Consider the following 14,679-nt stretch of genomic DNA (forward strand, 5'->3'; position numbering starts at 1 on the left):
TTTCTTTTGAAAATACATGTATTGCATATGTAATAATCATCATCCGACATCCTGCAAATCATATACATGTACAACTTTGACATATCTCTACTTTCAAAAGTTGATGATGTCATGTTAAGAGGATATAACTTTGTAAGAGAGTGGACCCACAAATTATGATTGGTATACGTATTATATATATAATCATTTCAGAAGTTTCTTGGTCTTCTTATATCTAGGTAAGTCTTATGACCTAACGTTAAAAGAAACTATGTGAAAAGATGATACAAATAATTTTATCATGGGTTGACCAGTATTACACCAGTATTGATATCATAACTATCTCATAAATCCATTTACATCAACTATAATTAATTAACAATTTTTCGAAATTAATTTTTAATTGCAAGATCAATATTACAATAACTGGTCCATAACCAGGTTTCATCTTCCGGCTCTTTCTTTAACCACGATTTTGTAATCAGATGGCAGTTCTACACCAAACCCCTGCATATGACACTCTAAATTTGGCTTCACGCCCTCTGGGAGACTTATTTCAAATCGTTGCAGAAGATTGGCACTCATCAGTAGGAGTTCTGGTTTGGCCAAACTTTCTCCTAAACAAACTCGGTGTCCGGCAGAAAAGGGAAGCCAACTGTCTGGTTTGGCGGGTTTCATTTTGCCGTTTTCATCGAGAAAGCGATGTGGGTCAAATTGTTCTGGGTCCTTCCATTGTTTAGGGTCATGGTTAAGCGCCCAGTAATTGATCAGTACAGTGGTGCCTTTTGGGACATCGTATCCCCCTGAATTAGAATAGAAAATGCTTTATTGCGTGTTTTGAAATTTCAAAGTATTGCGTTTAATTTTAGCTGAAAAATTTAAAATGGAATTCACATTATTAGAAAACAAACATCTTTATTTCAAAAGATCCCTTTATCAAAAAAATTCGAAATGTTGATCATGAAAATAAACAGATATGCCTACATAATTGATCAAAATTGTTTCCAGATCTTAGATAATTCGATATATAAAAAAAATAATAGAATTCAAATGTAAAAGATTAATTCTTTCTCACCAACTTGTGAATCGCAGACTGTCATGTGTGGAATCCCAAAACCAATAAAATTTGAAAGTCGCATCGTCTCAAATATACAGGCCTCGGTGTAATCTAAATTGCCTCTGTCCTTCATTGAAAGTTGCCTCGATCCTACAGAAGTTTACAAAGCTTTATATTACTTTTTATGTGTTACATAATTTACTTTCAATTCTATAATTTTACATGTACTGTCATCATAAAATGGCAAATTTTGAGTTGCACGCAATATACTTAAATAGTGTGAACTTCGATTAGATTTTTTTTTCAGAAAATTGATGCCCTACATGTTTCAACATTATACCACAATTAAAGAATCTAAAAATTTGGTAATTTTTATATCATAATTTGCTGAAGCATTGATCTTTTCATTCAAAAGATATTCACAATATAAAAGCACAGCGTGTGTTCTGTGGTGGAGAGTAACGTAAATGCCGAAATTATTCAACCTTCTAAAAGATGACAAGACATAGTCCCATACATGTCACTCATTATATTCTTCGACATGTAATCTAAAGACTCCTTCAATGTTTTACACTATATATGCATCAATACTAATGTATTAAAATAATAGACTCGAATTTTCGGGCTTTAATACCGATATATCTGAGGAGTACTATCTTTTGTTTCATATATTTCAAACATCATTGGTACTTGAAGATTACCAATTTGCTTTTATTTTATCTTATTCAAGCTTCGCTAATTAATAATCAAGGAAATTTCCTTAAAAAATTCCGGAAATCATCTGAATTTTTTGGATTTTACAATCTTGCACATGCGCATTACATTCAGGCTAAATTACGAGAGACTCTTTAGTTTATGTTTTTACAATATCACATTTGCATGAATAAACTCAGAAACCATAATACAAATGCTTGAATCATCAAACAAAATATGGGAGATAACTCTAACACAGTGCATTTACTATAAAAAAATATCCTGAGGGTTTCGAATGTTTCAACACGTTGTGTAAATTTGAAGCAAGTAAAAAAAGTTGTTGAAAAAATGTTGAATTCTGCAATAATAGAATTAGACTTTCCGATGAAAGCTATTTACAGCCCAAAATGGTTTGTAATGAATAATTTGACTGGGTTTTTTTTTCAATGCAACTTTATTTTCTCCAAAATCGTTTTGAAGCGATTCTGCAATTTTCTGCTACATAACGGGTATATATGGGAAGCATTTTAACTGTGGAGAAGATCAACAATATATGGTGTGTCGATGTATCTATTTCGTCCCGATATCACATGCAATGTCAACCCGTGCCAGAACAGGTCAAAGTCTAGTATCATATATGCATATAGATGCAGACATATTACGATATGCATACATTACCGACAACAGATTCTACCGGTACCTCAAATTTTTTTAAAGGTCTGTGTTCTCTCTGCTCCTGTTTTATAGTTTTGATTTTGAACATTGTTCGTTATCACCACATGTCATGAAATATAATTTATACAGTATCTTGAATTTTTTTTTAAAATGTAACTTTTTATATTCACTGCATTGTAATAAAGATACCACTTCAGTCTTTTACACTATGTATATACAATATGTATTATAACCATTATTTACCAACAACTCTGTCAATTTCCTCCTGACATTTTGCTTGGGTTTCCGGAAATCGTGTCATGAAATAAACGAACCAGTCCATTGTGTAACGAGTTGTATCTACCCCCGCTAAAGAAAACAATTTAAAAATTAATCCAAGTATAAGTTATGATAAAAATCCTTCTAAAGAAAACTCATAAACAAAGATTAAAAATAATAAAACAACGAACCAAAGAAGATATCAGATATTGTCTGAACCAGGTGCGTGTCATCCAAGATCTCCAGGGCCGCCTCATTGCCCTCATCCTTCGCTTCCTGTTTGGCGATCAGCATGCTGTCTATAAAGTCCCTGTTGACTCCTGTAATTGATACTGAAATCTTAATGCAGAGTTTCGTGTGGATGTATATGTAAATATGATATATTTTCATTCAGGCCAATGCAAGTGAAATCTAATTTTTTTTAAATATATATTTTTAATTATATTATTTATACAACTACATTTCGGTTTTTTTATTGGGGTGAGGGATTGGGGTTTGGAGAGGGATTAAGGAATGTGGTAGAGACTTATGATTTGTCACCTGGCTGGAAAGTTTCTTCGTGTTCTTTGAGTTTCTTTCGGAGGACGTTCAGTATATCTTCTGTCAACACAAGCAATTTCTTCCATTTAGCCGTCGTAAAGATGTTTTTTAAATAGGGAAATAGGTCCTCAAAGAAACCTGAACCAAATTTCTCCAGCAGATCATTGTCTAATTTGATAAATCTTTTCACCTCCGGGTCATCTACAGGACGTCTTATGGAAATAAAAAATATATAAAAAGGTCATAATTTTGTCTATTTTTTTTTCCTTTATAAAATCATTATATATACGATTTTAGTTCATGGACCTTTTAACACAATTGACTTTAAAGTAAATAAAGACATTCTTCTACCGATGTGAAAATTCTTTGTAATTTAAAGAAAGATATTTTCAAAATGATATCTATAATTTTTCTTCGCTCTTTCTGCTTGGTAAAAGTTATGCAAGTTATCTTGCTAAAACAGTCCAGATTATCTCAAACGATAGAAAGAAATACATCGGCGAGAGGCTTATGGAAAATTGGTTAATTTCAATGTTGAACATCCTTTTGCATTTAAGTATTTTAACCATTTTAATCAATACAGATAAAGACATGAAGTATGTTCTACAGGAACTTAAATTATCTGTTACGTTGGATAATTTTTGGACTAACATTGTCATTATATTAAACACTAAAAACATATGTTATACAACATTTTACAAGGAATTCTATTAAAATGCCAATATGCTAAAATGACATTATTATAAGTTGATATGTGTATTATAAAAAGTTGTTGGATCGACATTTTGGTTGGTTGTTATTTATGCAGGCATTGTCATCCAGTTGTAATTTTTTTTTTACCGAAAATATATATAGAATGAAAAGGTTTTTTTTCTGTTTGTGTCGAAGCAAAGGGTTTTAGGAGTCTTACTTTTCTCCAAAACATATTGTGTACAGTTGATGAAAAATTATCAGATCCGCGTATTCTTTGAAAACGAACGGTCCTTTCTCTTTGGCCATCTTGTCCAAAAATTTATTCATGTTGTCTTGAATCATGTTTTCCAATAAATCCCCCTGAAGATAATTCCTAGAAATTGATTGTAGTTGAATAAAGTAAAATTAGTAATCATTTTTAAGTCAATATTCATGATATGAAAAAAGTACCGGTGCAACTGACCTTAGGGCCTTTCCGGCTATTTTCCTATGGAATTTCCAGGAAGCTGAATAATTACCCAGGGCGATATCCTTTCCTCCTTCTGTAAACACATCACCTGAAATGACAGTTTTGACATTTGTTTTATACTATTTACATTGGCTTTAAAGAATATTTTTTAAAAAGTCACAAGTTATAGCACAATTCCATGCACCCTTTCTCTGATATATTTCCTTTTTGTATAATTATTTTTACCCCAATATTTCATGATTGCATGCTGTGATGTAATTTTTTAACTAAAAAAAGTAATACTCTAAATTCCAATGTATTCAATTAGCAAATACAATCAAAATTAAAGATTATAGAGAAGATAATATTTCCTGTACATTTCTCTAAAGGATGGTGTGAAATACAATCCCCGGTAAATTTTTTTTTTAGGAATTTCTCTTTATTTTGCAGGTACTTAATTTTTGATATGTTTACTCATATAGAATCCTATTTCTACCCAAAAGAACCAAACATATGGGAGATATGAATCATTATTTATGGTAAGGATACACTGTTTACATTAATCTTAGTAGATATTCTGCTCCGGTCATTAAAATTCTAGTACACATGTGTGTCACGTGACATAGATTTCAGTGGGTGCAAAATCAATTATCATGTCAGAGCATAAAACTCATTAATATTTGTAACTCAAATAAACTATCTAAAAATTTAAAATTAGTATAAGCAAAAATTAAACATCCCCCACGTAACCTTAGTTCTTTTTTATAATTTACAAAAAAATAAGTATATGCAAGCCTGAAGTGTGACTTAAAATTGTCTTAAGATTTCTACAATGTAACTTTTAAGATTGCCTCGTGAATCATAAGTGATAAATCTTATGACTACCATAAGTCAGATCTTATGACAATCTTAAGATACTAGTATGTCTTATTATAGGTCTTACGATAGTTTTGTAAAACCCAGCCCTGCAAAATTTAAGCACGCCTCGACAAGCAAACCAAACTGTAACGCTGTTAGTAAAACGATAATAAATGCTTCATATACATTTCGTATATTCCACCAAAGTCCAACCATTCTATTCATTTTCATTCACTGAAAGTACAAGTTCACAAACCAGAACGAAATTCACTGTTACAGGGTGTGCATAATCATTGATAATGTGTCAACCTTAACATTAAAAAAAACTATCCAAGCTACAAACACAAACCAGAATATGTCACATTTATTCACTCTTTTCTTTAAGATAATCGGAAGCTTGGTAGATCTCCTATACTTAATTGCATAAAAGGGGCTGTTTTCATTTGTTAAGGGATATCATCCTTTACCCGAAGTTTAGTTATACATGTATGTCATAAAAGTACCATATGTAATTTCTTATGTAGAAATAAAAACTTGTAAAGCAAAAGATAATCTATTATATATAACTAATAATGTATTGTTTAATGTAAAAGAAACCCATGCATTAAAAAAGGAGGATCTTGATTTCACTCATGATACAACTGTCACGTATACCTGATGTAATCTGTGGTCTTCCAGCAAACTCGGCCTTTTTCTTTACCATTGCTTCCAGCACAGAGTTGATGTCATTTAGAACAACCCAGGTTTGGGGACCTTTCCAATAAATATAAAGAATACATTTGTAATTCAGAGATTTTATCGATATTAATCCATGCCATTCGTGAAACAGTTCATAATCACAGGCGTTTGTAGGTGTGTGCGTGCGAGTGTGCATATTTGTGAGTGTGGGATTTTATACACACCAACAGACAGCCGGACTATAGGGCCGTATTCCTTTGCAAGCGCTGCGGTTTTTAAGTGAATCTCAGGCGACGTATAAACTAGGAAACGAAACTGCAGTGGTTTTAACGCTAGTTTGTTATTCATGATTCTAAACGTCCTCTATTTTATATACAAATAAAAAAGTACATGGAGCTTATAATAGTTAACGTTGAGATTTATTATGAAAAAAAAACTTATCTCTCTAAGTGAAATTAAACACATCGTTACTCTTATAATGCCCAATAAGTGGGATACACCATGGTCCAGGTGGCAGACGATACCGCATCCGTTTGATGACGTAGTACACAAAAAGACCAATGCCCATTCCCACCAAAATGGTCTGGATGTTGATGGACAACTTCAACATGATTGGCTACTTTAATTCCTCTTTTTGTGAGTTATTCTACAAGAAAAAAACCCCCAACTCCTTTTAGTAAGAAATACATACATTTTTGTATAAATTACCTCAGCTGGACAAAGTTATATCGGCGGCTTTACCTATAATTATGTAGTAAATCTTAGTGAATCCATTAAGCCAAGCATGTCACTGAATAACTGATAATAAGTTAGATTAAAACTAGAAGACTAATTAAATTTGTCTGTATGAAAGGCAGATTTATGGTACGAATAAAAAATACATCCGGATAATTTAGAGTTACTGAACATGGCTGAGGATCGGAAATCGTTAAAATTTTTGGTTGATTATGCGCTCTTTGTAACGTTCAACCAAACTTATATTTGATACTCATATCTATTGATAAAAAATAATTTAAAATACTGTAATACTATAATTTCTGAAGAAAAAATATTTCATTTTTTCATCAAGCATGTCGTTTGAATTTTTAGATAATATCTTAATCAATTATATTTTAAATATTAGGCAGGTTATAAAATAATTGTCTATTGTGATCGGAACCTTTTTATATGAATTTTAAATTTAGCAAACACGTGTATCTTTCTGTATGTATTATCTACAACGATTGCTTTACGCTTTTTTCAGATTAGCCATTGTTTTTTGCATTGAAAATTGTTTTCTTGCACTGAACAATTCGTTTTCGCACTGAACATTGCTTTTTGCATTGCACAATGCTTTTTAAAATCACATTGGTCAATATTTCAAGAGGTTAAAGATATAATTTCTTCTTGTGTAACCACGAACAGCTGCAAGATTGGGTGACATAAAAGATATTTGTCGTGGTTTGTAACGATAATATACATTTGTTCATAAATTACATGATTGATTTCAGCCTTGAACCGGATCTGTCCCGAATACCACACCTTCTTCTTGTATTTATTAATAATGTGAACATAGATTTTTTTTTAAAAATCAAAACGGTACTCGAATTTAACCCTTCACAGCGCAACATATAAGATAACAATTAACATATGTATTTCTAACCCCAAAAGGCCACCGTACATAATATAATCGTAAAAGTAAAGAGTTTTTTTGGAAGCTAATTAACAAATTACGCATCAGTACTACATGTACTAAGTTTAAAATTTTTAGAAATGATATTTTCAGCTATAAAGAATTACAGATGAAATAAAAAAAACTCCAAAATTTCAACTTTAAAGTTCGATTGTTATCACATATACATGTACTTATACAGAGTTCTTCTGTTAAAAGAGATCAATGTTGTCTAAAATAGTCACGATTTTCTCGCCATCTTGAAGCCAAATTTCATGACAGGAGTTCGTGTGTACCTACCTTATCTCTAAATGAAACCTTCGCCTCAAAATACCGTTTGCACAAGGCCTCAAAAACAGTTGAGAGAGGGGTTTTTTGCTGAAAGTGCATGCGCAGAATAAATCTAGAGCATTAACCTAATTTAGCTGAAAATCGAGTACATGTACACCAACAGTTGATAAGAAATATTCAGAGTTTGTGTGTACAGGCACGTAGCATCGTTTTTGAAGGTAGGGGGGGGGGGGCAGATTCGTCCAAAACATCTTGACAAGCAAAAAAAAAAAAACCAAAAAAAAACATTGTTTCAAATATTCCAAAGACGAATCCGCGAACTGACCATACATGCTTTTGAGTGACTGTGGACAATGAAATTTATATTGGTTATATTGGTTTGAAATAAGATATTTGTACTTGGTTTTCAGTGTCTTTCAGGTCAATTATAATAAAAAAGAAATAAAACACATTTTTACCACTTGCAAAATGATGCATAACTAACATGTAACAAGTACTTAACAAGTACTTTGGGCACACGTTTTTGTGATAATGTATCACCATGGTAAAATTATTTGTCATACTAGTATACTAAACTCATTAGTATAGAGTACTTTCAATGAAAGAAATAATGCCTCTTACCAACACGAGTACTTAGTATCGTTAAACAAGAGGCCCATGGGTCACATTGCTCACCTGAGCAACAATAGACATTATAAAATCAGCTTTACGGAATAATATACAAAAAACAATATTGAAAATGTAGTCTAACAGATCCTGTATATAAAAAATTCAATTTTTTCCCAGGATATTCTGTTTATCATTGATCCCCTTTGTCACAGTATAGTCATTTCACATATTAAGCATTACAGTTCTCAAGAAGATCAAAATCAACTGGGATATAAACCTGCATCAAACTTGTGTCAGCCCAAGAACTGTCCAGAGGCCAAAGTCTAAACAATTTTAAAAAATCAAAAATATGTCAAAATGCTTGCATATAAGTTAAACCATATATTATAACATTTGAACTTTGGTGAATTTAAACTGTTTTCTTTTGTAAAATTGGACCCTCCACCCCATGTGGCTCCATCCTACTCCTGAAAAATATGATTTTGCTACACAAGTAACAGCTTTTCTGGCCAGTCTTGTTCTGTGCAGAAGATTTAAAATAAAATTTCACTTTATATTCCTATGTAAAAATTTGACCCCCCATTGTGGCCCCACCTTACCCCCAGGGACCATGATTTGAACAAACTTAAATCTACACCATCTGTGGATGCTTTCACACAAGAAGCAGCATATTTGGCCTTATGATTTTTGAGATATAAATTTTGAAAGTTTAACTCTATATACTCCAATGTATAACTTTGACCCCCCCCCCCCCCCATTGTGGCCCCACCTAACCCCGGGGACCATGATTTGAACAAACTTGAATCTACACTATCTGAGGATGCTTCCACACAAGTTTCAGCTTTTCTGGCCAAATGGTTATTGAGAAGAAGATTTTAAAGACTAACTCTATATACTCCTATGTAAAAATTCGACGCCCCATTGTGGCCCCACCTTACCCCCAGGGACAAGATTTGAACAAACTTGAACTTACACTATCTGAGAATGCTTCCACACAAGTTTCAGCTTTTCTGGCCATATGGGTTTTGAGATATATATTTTTAAAGATTAACTCTATATACTCCTATGTAAAACTTCGACCCCCCCCCCCCCCATTGTGGCCCCACCTTACCCCTGGGGACCATGATTTGAACAAACTTGAATTTACACTATCTGAGGATGCTTCCACACAAGTATCAGCTTTTCTGGCCAAATGGTTTTTGAGAAGAAGATTTTTAAAGATTAACTCTATATACTTCTATGTAAAACTATAACCCCCCATTGTGGCCCCACCATACCCCCGGGGACCAAGATTTGAACAAACTTGAACTTGAATCTACACTATCTGAGGATGCTTCCACACAAGTATCAGATTTTCTGGCCAAATGGTTTTTGAGAATAATTTTTTAAAAATTTAAGATTAAGATTAAGATTTTTTAAAATTTTCAATAAATCCTAATTATTTCCCTTTACAATAGGGCGTGGCCCTTTATTTTGACTAACTTGAATCCCCTTTACCCAATAATGCTTTGTGCCAAGTTTGGTTGAATTTGGCCAAGTGGTTCAGGAGAAGAAGTCAAAAATGTAAAAAGTTTACAGACAGACAGACGGACGCCGGACATAGAGTGATCAGAAAAGCTCACTTGAGCTTTCAGCTCAGGTGAGCTAAAAACTAATATTTCAAATATTGGAAACCTGTATATAATCTCTTTTTATTCTCAATATTCCTTGGGTTGCTATCTATGGAGAAATGAAATAGCCTATTATCGATTGCAAAATCCGACATTCCATTTACACTGAAGTGAACTGACGAGGTAAAAGGAAACATTTTGTGGAACTGCAATGTGATATTACTTGCTTTATTTTCATGATATTCAATGGAAATCGATTTAAAAAATGTATTTATAAGTACTTTCTTGCCAAACAGCGCGTCACGTATGCTAAATAAACATTTCGATTACTAGTATCGATCGTATCTGAACTTAAAATCGCATATATACGAAAGCCCAGAAGGCTAAATCGAGATTCGAAATCTGAAATACGATATTCGAAATTCAATATCGAAACTAACCAATCAAATATAATCACCTGTATCCCTGCGAGACCAAACCATTCTAAGATCATTCGTACATGTACTTGTTTATACATGTAGACAAATTTGTGTTAGTTTAACGACTTCTTTCCTCAATAGTTCGCTTTTTACTAGACTTCTAACATTCAACAGGCAGTTTGGAGAGTATTTAAAGAATTTAATCGGACTTTAAGGATGTAAGTAGCGTGCGTTTGATGTGAAAGATTGGTGCGAATGTTTCTTGACTTGTTGCAATACTGCTGTTGTCATAGGCAAAATCCCATCGTGGGCCCTGGACCGGTAAATGTCCTAGTAAAAATAAACTGGCGACTCCAAGAGAATAATGACGTATATCTCCGCTATTTTAAGACCCATCAACTTTAAATTTGGCATTAGTGTACCTCAGACATTACTTTTCAGAAAAATGCATGCATATTGCGAGTGTTTTAAAAATTAATTGATTTATTAGGCTTCTGAAGCGAGCTGGTAGTTTTTATCCGGGTCAGAGTTCGACGGCCGTTATGAACCATTGAAAGGAAAGCAAAGTTAGCAGAGTTAGGGTAAACTATATGTTTAATTAATAAATCCAATTTTTTAGGCGGTTGAATGCTTTTAAAGTCGGATATAATTCCCGAAGCGAGCGACACAAAAACGGCGGCGTAAATCGGAGGTTTTTACAACGCTTGGAACTGTAGCTCTCTGGTTTGTCTATCCGAATTTTTTCAACCAGAGAGCTACAGATCTGCAGCTAAGTTCGACCCCTTTCTGTATTTATGGTTACATTGAAATTAATGTTAAAACGGGCTTGGCCCCTGTGATTCTATCTGAGGTTCTTGTGGATGGTAACCTAGAGGTATTTGGCCGGGTCCACAGTTTTTGTAGAATATAAAGAATGATTGTCACCATTTTCAGAGCGAAGATGTAAAATACTAGTAAAAAATCGTAATTTAATCTCACGACATACAGAACCCACTCTCCTAGCAGTAAGCTGACCCCGCTCTAACCACTCATCAATCTAGGCAAGACAAAAATCTTGTTTTCAATGACAAACGGTCCCCAGAGCGCTGGCCGCGCACTACACGGTCGTCTGAGATACAAGTGAAATACCGTTAAACGACAATGTGAGAGGATCGGAACGATACGCATTGCATAGAAGCACAAACATTGCAATAACTCTCAAATTGACATATACCTGTCCATAGTGAGGGATATAGATACACATACATCACTGGGAAACTCACTTTATTGGAACTCCACTTCCGCCCCGGCCGGGGCTTGAACTCACGACCTATGGAACCCACTCTCCCAGCAGAGAGTTTCAACTGTTCTAACCACTCGGTTATATATTTACATGTATATAATAAGCACAAACTTTGCAATAACTCTCAAATTGACATATACCTGCCCATAGTGAATGATATTAATAGATATACATAAAGCACAGAGAAATTCACCTTATTGGAGCTCCACCTCAGCCTAGTCTTGTTCAACCAGACGCTCGGCTGTCTCCGTAAATCGAGTCGGGTAAAGTTTGTAACGTCAAATCGAGGATTACCAAAATATATAATTTCATTGGTTGAACAGGTCGAGACCACTAGATTTTGTGACGTCGGCATAAATTTGCATACAAAATTAGCTATCTGTTTACCTTTATTGACAAACCAATGATGTGAATGAGATACAAGGCATTGCAGGCTACAAAAGTTTCAGTGTATACAAAGCGTATTGAAATATATTATAATACCATTTTGAATTGTTCTTTGGAAACTCATTTTCAAATTTTTTTTCAGAATTAATGAAATAAATATTGAAAAATCATGTCTGATCTTTTATTTCTATGCTCACATTTCAAAAACATTGCCTATGAGGGTTTTATCAACCTATTTAAATAACCCATTGTCCAAGTTCAAAAGAGAGGTACGTCCTATTATATTATAAGTACGTTTTTCACGTGATACCCCAGGTTTGGGACTTTGAAATTTTCTTTAAGGGCACTCATCAGAATGCATATAGTGTACAAAATATTACATGATCCATAACTTGTACTTCTGTATTTGTATATTTGTGCATTTCTACTATCGTGGCTATTTACGAATGTTTAAAATGTACAACTACCTGCATTTATTAATGGTGTACAATAATTAAGTCACCAATAAACAATTATGCAGTTTTTCCTCATCAAAATTTGTTTGTACTTGTATGCGAAAGTATGCCAGTCTATTGATACTGATCGATTTTTGAAGCAACAATTGATAAATTAAAACAACAGTATTTTTCAATGTGAGCATCCTAAAGACTTCCAAATTTTTATCTCCGAGGAAGACGACAGCATTGAGCTGGCAGCGGCTGAGGAATATGATAGTGATGACAGCAGGCCTTACAGAGCAATGAGCCCAGAGGACAGGGAAATTCTTCGTACACCTTTGGAAAAACTGAGAATGGCAATGGTACAAAAAGAGAACTACTCCCCAACTATGTTACCAGTCAACATATTAACTGGTCTTAGTGACGCTGTGATCAGCAACATTGTTAGCAATGCACATTACTTTAATGACCCTGCTGACTTATATGGTAAATATGTTAATGATGAGAGTTTAGCCATTGACATTATGAAACGAATTGAAGAAATCTGTGGATAAATCAAGTCAATTAACAGTACTTTGAAATTATTATTGTGATATTTATTAAAGTAAAGCCATAACTTCTTTATCATGAAATTATTAATTACGATATTATTTATATTCAGAAACACAACTTAAGACAACACAGCCCATAAGTTTACAATAATTCACATATCTATGGTGTTCCGATGGGGCCACTTCGACCTTCGCACTTTCGCCTTTAGGTCGAAGATGCGAGAGTGCGAAGTTGCGAAGGCGAAAGTGCGAGAGTGCGACGGCGAAGGAGCGAAAGTGCGAAGATGCGACGGCGAAGCGCGAAGATGCGAAGGCGAAAGCGCGAAGGTGCGAAGGCGAAGGAGCGATACTACTATCGCTCCCTCGCCTTCGCAACTTCGCACTCTCGCCTTCGCACTTTCGCACTTTCGCCTTCGCCTTTTTTGATAGCATTCAGAAAGTCTCGGTCTATTACATAGAATTTGATGCAGGCACCGTACTCGCAAAGGTTTTCCGATTGATCCATGATATCATTGGTACGCATGCGCTAAGCCATTGTACTTACTATGAATGTTTATAAATATTTTAATGTGTATATGTGACATTTATGTTTACCAGTGCTGGCTATGTCTAATCGTTATATACTCCATATAAAATGTAAGGTCCGCCATAATGTATACATATGCACTTCCAGACTCCTGTCACTTACCAGCTGTCTGTTTACCGTAGATCAAACACAGTAACATTCTAATTTCATTATGCGACACTCCTTGCTGGTGTATGGATCTAGAGGTGGAGAGGCCCCCCCCCCCCGGAAAATTCAATACTAATAACTTCACACATGCAGTAAAGGGAGAGAGAAGGTCCGGATCTCATCCCCCCGGAAAATTTTATTTTATTAATTATATATAATAAAATCTCCAAAATATGTCTCGGAACCCTCCCCCACCCCCGACAAATATAATTATTTATCCACCCCACCCCCTAGAAAAAGTTATAGATCTGCGCAGGCTGTTGAAAATAAATTCTAAAAAGTCCATCGTCTGCCTCAGATGTCCTTTTATACAGCTAAAATTGTCTTTAAACGATAGAGAGTTCCATAATTATAAAAAGGCGAAGGCGAAAGTGCGAAGATGCGAAGGCGAGAATGCGAAGTTGCGAAGGCGAGAGTGCGATATTAGTTTCGCTTCTTCGCCGTCGCAACTTCGCACTCTCGCCGTCGCAACTTCGCGCTTCGCCGTCGCATCTTCGCACTTTCGCTCCTTCGCCGTCGCACTCTCGCACTTTCGCCGTCGCAACTTCGCACTCTCGTACCTCGACCTAAAGGCGAAAGTGCGAAGGTCGAAGTGGCCCCATCGGAACACCATACATATCATAATATAAACGTTAGACTCTTTGGAGTCTAAAATGGGGGGGAGGGGGGGTGAAACCCCTGATCAAGTATTTCACAGTTCCACACATTACATATAGTAAATTGAATGTAAATTTGCATATCATATACCGATTTGAATTTACAGTTTTGAGTCAACAATCATTACACATAAGTAGTGACATAGTATGAATGCATAACATATGTCACCATAC

General features: G+C 34.6%; 1 protein-coding gene across 3 annotated transcripts; it reads right to left on the reverse strand.

Annotated features, from left to right (window-relative positions):
- On the reverse strand, positions 1-12,071 carry LOC128179680 (steroid 17-alpha-hydroxylase/17,20 lyase-like). Of its 3 annotated transcripts, none has more exons than XM_052847187.1 (11): positions 11,935-12,071; positions 6,351-6,525; positions 6,104-6,181; positions 5,856-5,954; positions 4,359-4,452; positions 4,113-4,268; positions 3,203-3,414; positions 2,854-2,982; positions 2,648-2,752; positions 1,055-1,186; positions 1-782 (listed from the first exon to the last, which is right to left on the reverse strand). In XM_052847187.1, exons 2-11 carry the CDS (start codon positions 6,487-6,489, stop codon positions 424-426), a joined length of 1,503 nt encoding a protein of 500 aa, XP_052703147.1. In that variant the 5' UTR covers positions 6,490-6,525; positions 11,935-12,071; the 3' UTR covers positions 1-423. The 3 variants fall into 3 exon arrangements, with proteins under 3 accessions (XP_052703147.1, XP_052703146.1, XP_052703148.1); XM_052847186.1 differs by lacking the exon at positions 11,935-12,071 and adding an exon at positions 7,831-7,985; XM_052847188.1 differs by lacking the exon at positions 11,935-12,071 and having other exon boundaries at positions 6,104-6,242; positions 6,351-6,481.
- Between the last annotated feature and the right edge of the window lie 2,608 nt (positions 12,072-14,679).

Source organism: Crassostrea angulata, chromosome 4 (genome assembly GCF_025612915.1).
Source record: "Crassostrea angulata isolate pt1a10 chromosome 4, ASM2561291v2, whole genome shotgun sequence".
In the NCBI taxonomy this organism is placed as follows: Eukaryota; Metazoa; Mollusca; class Bivalvia; order Ostreida; family Ostreidae; genus Magallana; species Magallana angulata.

Bases quoted from the DNA above. Each gene is read 5' to 3' on its own strand.
- LOC128179680 (XM_052847187.1), bottom strand. From the start codon at position 6,489: ATGTTGAAGTTGTCCATCAACATCCAGACCATTTTGGTGGGAATGGGC. The intron at 6,182-6,350 runs GTAACGATGTGT...TTCGTTTCCTAG, and splicing joins ACTTATTGGGCATTATAAGA to TTTATACGTCGCCTGAGATT. The intron at 4,269-4,358 runs GTCAGTTGCACC...ATCAATTTCTAG, and splicing joins ATAGCCGGAAAGGCCCTAAG to GAATTATCTTCAGGGGGATT.